The following is a 7,477-nucleotide window of genomic DNA, read 5'->3' as shown; positions in this document are numbered from 1 at the left end:
GGACCACCCACCTAAGTTTGAATTCATAAAGAAAAGTCGTACCTAAGAATAATAAAATAAAGAAAAAGGAAGAGAAGAGAAACAAGCGTTGGATGCAAATAATAAACACATCATCATATAGTGACTGTTGTAGTAATAAGCTTTCCTCGAACGCAATCACCTCTTTTCATCCCCACTCTCCGCTCTCCACTCTCCACTACCCCACCCCCCTTTTACCCCCAACCCCACCCCATCCCACCCCCCACTCAACTGAACAAACCTCTCTAAAAAACACAGTCACACAGTGTGTCTGTAAGTAAGTTTTTTGCCCCTTTCGTTTTATCTTCTTCCTTACGCTCAAAGTTCTCTTCTTTCTTTGCTTTTTCTCCAACTGGGGCTGTGACCACAACTTTTATCAAAGAAAAAAGTGAAAAGAACATAAAGACTGTAGCTTTTTATCTTCTTGATTTGAACCATATTTGAGATCTTCACTAACAAGTTCTCCAACTTTGAGGGCTGTGCTCTATTTCCTGTAAGTTTCCTTTTTTTCACCTGCATTTTGTTCTTTTGCAGAAACCCAAGTAGATATTGGACAGTCTAAGTACATGTAACTGTCTAAAAGCTTGAAACTTGATATTCTTTATGTTTTGCATTGAGTTCTTGGACCAGGCATTTCTGGGTTGGTGGTACTTTTCTAAATGGTTGCAAAGATTGTATCTTTTTTCTTCTGAAAGGAAGTTGAAAAGCAATGATAAGTTGAATCAAAAGATGAATGTAGTTTGATGGTAGATCCGATTTTGAATGTGATTATGTTGGCTCTTCATTGCTTTTGTTTATGGACAGTTGTGATTTGATTATTTTCATATTGTTTGGTCAGGCAAAAAATTATTTTGGCAATGTGGGGTTGGTTCATTTTTAAGGTCAACTTGCTTGATTTTGGGCCCTTGAGGCTGTATTATGTTCCCCTTGATTAAAAAAAGACTATAATATGTTCCCTTAAATCTTGACCTGGCGATGTATTTGACTTGGTAGCTACTTTACTGCTATCTTTAGTGTAAATTTGTTTGTTTGTTTGTTTTTTTTTTTTTCAGTCTTCTTCGATCAAAATGACTTCCTCTTGCATAACTGCTACTGCTAAAACGGTTGAGAGTAATCATGCCATTTTCACATTGAGCTAATTAACCAGTTTCCTTTCACCAGGCTTAGGATTTTAAGAGACCAATGATGGAGGGTCCAATAGATGCTGATGTCCTGATGGACTATGTTGAATTTCAGATTTTCCCAAGCCAGAACAGGTCAGACTTTTGTTTTCAGTTCCATTGGTTGTATTCTAGTTGCAGTTGATTTCATAATTTTTGTGAAATGATTTTTTTGTGGCTTCATGAGGACCTCATTAACTTTTTGTTTCTCCCTTCTTGAAACGGGTAGTTCGCAATGGTTTCCTTAAGAGGTTTGATGAATGTTTGACATATAATTCTCTGGTATACCAATATGACTGTGAAAACAAACTTAGGACCGCGATTTATTTTGTACCTAGTGTAGCAGGATAATAGACCAGTTGGGTTCTCTTTGGTTACTTAAAGCCCAACAATTGGTGCACTGGACATGAATTCTACTGTGGATCACGGTTCTCCTGATAATACTTCTTCCTATTTTTACTGTATTTTGGAGCAGGTACGAGTCACATATCTGCTACAGAAACAAGTTAGAAACAGCAGCCTCTGGACTTCTGGAGCAGTTGATATTTCATTCGCCCAAAATCAAATCTTTGCACTCTAAGGGATCAGATGCCAATTTTAGATTTAGACCTCTAGGGAATCTTAATGACGCTAAATGGTTCACAAAATCCACATTGATTAGGTACACTCCGTCGTCATTTACTTTTTTTGATCAGTCCCGCAGCCATCAACTCATCATTTACCTCAAATTGTCTTTTAAAGATTTTTCTGTATCCCCATACTCCAATCCCTGTATTTCCAGGTTTCTTCATATTATCAGCTCATCGTCTACAATTGATATGGCCAAGGCTATGGTAAATGAGATATCTCAGCTTGAAGAAGCTCGGAAGTTTCATAATTCTTTATATTCAAAGGTGCTTTTTATCTTTCTATATAACTGTTCTGACCCTTCAATTAATCTATGGAACTGTAACACGAAGAATAATAATGAGCTTGTTATACCTTTAGGGTCCTCAGGATCGTATTGGGAGCGGGGAAGAAGGTTAGTGATACAGTCTTACCGTTCCTGCTAGACAATATGGCCTAGATTAGTCTCAATCAGAAGAAAAAGGAAATAAAAAATAACAACTAATATTGTTTTTCTTACTTCTAGCAGAATGCGATTCCTCAAGTGGTGCAGTGTCATCATCACAGCAAGTAAATTATCCATCTCTATTCCTGGATTTTTTTTTATTTTTTTGTCTTTTTCTGGAGTTATTGCATATACCCATTGAAAGATAACATGATCTTTGATACCACTACAGGAAGAAGATAACCCGTCATCAGATGCTTCCAAGTATGTCCCTATGCCTCGTACAATTCTAAATTTCAGAAAATTAATCTACCATCTCCGAATAATCTAATGTTCAACAGGAATGAATTGCTGAGGGCGATGGATTTGAGGTTGACTGCTTTAAAAGGGGAATTAGCTGCTGCTTTTGACCAAGCTGCTGGCACTACATGCTCTTTTGAGGATATTATTAACATAGAGAAGTTCTCTTACTATTTCGGAGCTGTTGAATTGAGGTAAGTCATAGGAGAACTAGGGTCTAATCCCTTCAAATCATTTTTCAGCAGTTTCTGTGCCTATATCGACATTCTATATCCTTTTCTTTTTACCCTAGTTTCTTTTTGTGCTTTGACTTATCGTAAACGGGAGGAAAACCTTTCAGCAAGTGAGGCAAAAACACTCAACTTCTGGCCAAGAGTTGGGAGTTTTTGGGTTACCAAGGGTGCTAACTGGCAGGGGGATTCTGGGGTTGGGTTTACCATATCAAAAAGGAAAAAACGAGGAAAATTTTCCACCCTTGATTCATCTATCACCTAGCAGAGTTTGAAGGTCTCAGGTTTGGAGTAGATCAGCTGATTTTAGTATTTGACTAATACAGTTATTTAATTAATCAATTCTTGGTACTCGTTTTGTTTCTGAAATCAAACATTACTTGTTCATTACATTCTAAATACCAGTGAAAACAGCTATTTTAGCTAAAGCCAAAAATGTTTTTCCCTTTAATTCGTCCCTTATTTTTCTTTTAACCATTTTCCCCGCAGAATAAGTTTTGTAGCAAATAAAACTGTTTGTTTGGTTCTAACATTTTATTTCTCACTAATGTGAAAGCAACCAAAATGTTTTAGGGCTTTAGTGATAATATCTCCTGCATATGCATGCACATTGTTCTCCAGAAACCAAAATAAATGCCAGTTTTTTTCCCAAAAGCAAAAAGACATTCCAATTCAAGCGTCACCTTACTCCAACTGAATTGTTTCTGTTAGTGATCTAATGATCACTCATTTCAATTAGTAATTACCGTTTTCCAAATCTCAATGAAATAGCCCTAATAATCCGGGCAAAGAAAATCTGGTAAATTTTTTGTTTGTTTAATTTTAGGGGTTGGGTCATTTTCTTCATGACTTTGGAAGCTAACACTTCAGTTGCAGATTCATTTCTTTTAAAATTGTGGTTAAGTTAGTGATACTCTTCTTTCACTTTTCAACTAGTTGAACCTAATTCGTCTAGAAGATGTGTGCAACAGGTTAATGACTGCATTGTATGTTGTCCGTTTCAGGAACTGTCTGCAGAAGTTTATTTCATTGAGCCAGCAGAACTGGGCTAGTGGTTTTCCGGGTAAAGAGTTGTCTCTTTCAAAAACTGATGTTAGAAATGACAAAGTTGGTTCAGAAAGGGGCAAATCTCAAACATCTGGACCATCAAAGTTAGATACAACAGTGAAATATAGTGCTTCCCCTGCAAAAGCTGCACAGATAGAGAGGCAAAACTCATCAGGAAGCGAAGAATCTTCCTGTACAAGTGAAGAGGAACAACCATCAGGGGAAAGAAGTCGAACTCTAATAAGATCTGCATCTCCGAGAAGGTCTGCATCTCCCATGCGAAGAGTCCAAATTGGGCGCTCTGGGTCACGAAGATCCACTGCTTTAACTATTAAGAGTCTAAATTACTTTCCTGCCAGAGAAAGGTCAATCTCTCATAACGATGCAGCTGCCAGCGATAGTGATGAGGAAGACTCTGAGCAAACCTCAAAAAAGGCTGAGAAGGATGCGTGTAGAATGAGTGTGCAAGATGCAATCAGTCTCTTTGAAAGCAAACAAAAAGGCCAAGGTGTTGATTATCAAAGGACAAAGTCACTACTAAGTGCCTCAGTTGGTGCTAATAAAGCGGTATTGAGAAGATGGAGTTCAGGCGTGTGTGAAAGTTCTAGAGGCTCTGTTGATGTTGCTTCTGATGATCCAGTTTCTGAGGCTACCAATAAATTGGAAAATCAAGAAACTGAAAGTACTTTGGGTATGAAACCCGATTCATATCCTCCTTCCAAAAGCCATGACGCCGAGGCTGCTGCTGCTGATTTCAAACAAAACTTACCTGAAGAAGAAGCATATAGTCCAAAGGTTGCAAGCGAGGAATCTTTCCCTAACCAAAGTGAAGAAATAGGTGAAAAGTTAAATGCCTCAGTCGAATGGACTCGACAAAAAGAAGCAGAGCTAAACCAATTGCTCACAAAAATGATGGAAACCAAGCCTAGCAAATATCAGAACGTGGCAGCAACTGATAGAAAAAACCAAAGTCGTCCTGCTGAGCGTCGAGGTGGGTTCTATGATCATTACAAAGAAAAGAGGGATGAGAAACTTCGTGGTGAAACTTCTAGGAATAGAGCAGAGAAGGATAAACAATTGAAAGCAATGCAACAAATTCTTGATGAAAGAAATGCTGAAATTGTCACAGGAAATGCAAGTAATGTTAGTAAAAAACCAAATATTAAGAGAACCCAGAGAACAATCAAGAAATCCCCTGAATCTGCAAATACCAAAGATGGAACTCCTAAACCTACTGTTGTAAAGAAAGCTTCATCAAAAGCATCGCAACTGCCAGCGACACGGAAGTCATGGCCATCTTTGCCGTCACCAAGAGTTGCAGGGACATCAACTGCTAAAACTCCTCCTGTAACAAATTCTCCAGGTACTACACCTACCCGTAGAAGATCACAGCCAACACCAGCATTTCCTCAGACAAGCCAAAAGGTTGAGAAGTTACAACCCCAAGCAAAATCTGTGAAAACACCCCAGAATAATATCAGAAAAAATGTTACAAATGGGAATGACAAGAAGCAGCAGACTCTGACAAAAGCTAGCAAACCTACAAAAGCCAGGATTCAGCCTACCCCTGCAGATTCTGCATCCTCTGCTAAATCTAGACTCAGCAAGGTAACCAAGAAAAGTAGTGTGGTACCTCTGGAATCAAAGGAGGCAAAGCCTTTTCTTCGTAAGGGCACGGGTACCGGACCAGTCATAAAGGCCAGAGTTTCATCTCAGCCTGAAAAATCTTTGAGGGAATCTACGGACCTTGTTCAAGTTGAGGAGAACAAGATGGCCTCTGTTGCTTCTGGTCCTCTTAATCAACTGGACAACAGGGGTATTGAGGAGGTAAAGATCCATGAAGATGAAGACTCTGTAATTCAGTTAAACAGCCCTCAAGAATATGAAGATAGAGAGAGCTGCAATAAGGTTACGCCAGATAATGAAGATGATATTGGAAGGATGGAAGAAGAGTCTCCATCTCCACTGAAAAGAGAGGTTGAAGAGGAATCAAACATTTCCCCTAGCGCCTGGGTGGTAATAGAGGAGCAGGAGGATCAAGCCCTTCCATGTAATGATGATTTTGGTCCTAATGAATCTGTGGCTGATGTTGCAACTGTAAGAATCTCAAGTCCACGAGTTCGTCATTCTCTGTCCCAAATGTTGCTTGAAGAGAGCAGTGAAGATGTTATTGACTGGGGTAATGCTGAGAATCCTCCTACCATGGTATATCAGAAGGATGTGCCAAAAGGATTGAAGCGGCTTCTAAAGTTTGCTCGTAAGGGTAAGACCGATTTAAATTTAACTGGTGTTTCAAGCCCGTCTTTTTTCTCTGAAGGCGAGGATGATCCAGAGGATTCTAAACTTCTCACTAAAAGTAGTTCTGACAATCTACTGAAGAAGGCTACACTTCATGCTAAGCATTCTGGAAAACCAAAGTTGTCTTCTGAAGACTATGAGCTATCCGGTATTTCTTTGCCCTCCACAGCACACATTCTATTTTTGTAGTCTAGTAGACTGTTTTAGTTTTCTGTTAACGTATATCTTGCTTGTGTTTGAGCTCTGTTTCATAATTCTAGTATTGATCAACCTTACATAGACTGGACATTCATACTTGCAGCTCAAACAAGTATAGGCAAAATTGCTGCTCAGAAATTGCAAGCCAGCCGGCTTTCAGCTCCAGCAAGTACAACAAAAGGTTTTCTTTTCTTTTAAGTTTTAAGTTCCGTCTTGGTTTCCCGTGTTCTTGAAAATTTAACTTTTAGTGATGGATATGTCCTTCATATCCTTAATGTTTTGGTGTTTTGTGTTTCAGCATCAAGATCGTTCTTTTCTCTTTCAGCATTCAAGGGAAGTAAATAAAAGATTCTAAGTTCCGATGAGAAAGCAACAGCAGACCAACCCCTCGAGTCTTAATATTGGGACTTGCAGCTGTTGCTTCTGACAGTGACTGGGGGTGTATGTTTCTTTTTTCTGTTTTGGTGCTTTATTTTCCTTCAGATACGCTGTACACTTAGGAGTACCTCACAAGTAGGGAGGGGTTACATTTGTCTCTGTACTTTGTAAATTCACTGTTAGAAATGTAGTTTCTTTTGTAGGATGATTAACCAAATTCAATTTGTTATCTTTGCACAGAGCATGTTGCTGTGTCTGACTCAAAATTTTGCAAATATTACTTGTAAGACATTTAGCTCTTTGCTTATTTTACTATTGAACTGGTTTGTTGTGCTTTTTCTAGCTTGCTCAAAGATTCAGACACTTGAATTTCGTTCCCTGTACATTGATGACCAATGGATGGGTTTTTGCTAGGACATTGACAGAAAAAGATACTTTTGTGCTGCTATTTAAATGGTCCTTAGTTCTTATACTTCTGTGGAAATGGCCTTTTTAAGTTTAATGAAATAATTTCTGACTAAAATACCCTTTAGTTGAGCGGCAGTGATGGTGGCAAGTGAAATCAGCATTGATGAGTTATGGTGTATGGAACATGATGGAAAATAGGCATGCCTCTCTATCCTTTTCCACTTAAATATCAAGCTCGGTCCTTTTCCACTTAAATATCAAGCTCGGGTCAACAGTAGAATTCAAACCCGTGACGCGCTCACACTCTGTTCTGACAACTTAGATCAAAAGCCTTTATCATATTTATGTCAATAAAATACACATTTCCAAGTGAAGAAATATGTTCAGAA

General features: G+C 38.6%; 1 protein-coding gene across 5 annotated transcripts; it reads left to right on the top strand.

Annotated features, from left to right (window-relative positions):
* The first annotated feature begins 222 nt into the window (after positions 1–222).
* Positions 223–7,017, top strand: LOC132052879 (uncharacterized). Of its 5 annotated transcripts, none has more exons than XM_059444622.1 (11): positions 223–511; positions 1,180–1,274; positions 1,654–1,839; positions 1,960–2,071; positions 2,175–2,199; positions 2,314–2,354; positions 2,462–2,493; positions 2,571–2,723; positions 3,764–6,252; positions 6,406–6,483; positions 6,601–7,017. In XM_059444622.1, exons 2-11 carry the CDS (start codon positions 1,201–1,203, stop codon positions 6,645–6,647), a joined length of 3,237 nt encoding a protein of 1,078 aa, XP_059300605.1. In that variant the 5' UTR covers positions 223–511; positions 1,180–1,200; the 3' UTR covers positions 6,648–7,017. The 5 variants fall into 5 exon arrangements, with proteins under 5 accessions (XP_059300605.1, XP_059300596.1, XP_059300572.1 ...); XM_059444613.1 differs by having other exon boundaries at positions 2,311–2,354; XM_059444589.1 differs by having other exon boundaries at positions 2,166–2,199; positions 2,311–2,354.
* The last annotated feature ends 460 nt before the right edge of the window (positions 7,018–7,477 follow it).

The sequence above is a fragment of the Lycium ferocissimum genome, chromosome 1, assembly GCF_029784015.1.
Source record: "Lycium ferocissimum isolate CSIRO_LF1 chromosome 1, AGI_CSIRO_Lferr_CH_V1, whole genome shotgun sequence".
Lineage (NCBI taxonomy): Eukaryota > Viridiplantae > Streptophyta > Magnoliopsida > Solanales > Solanaceae > Lycium > Lycium ferocissimum.
The sequence above is the reverse complement of the archived record's forward strand: the minus strand, read 5'-3'. Positions and strand labels throughout refer to the sequence as shown.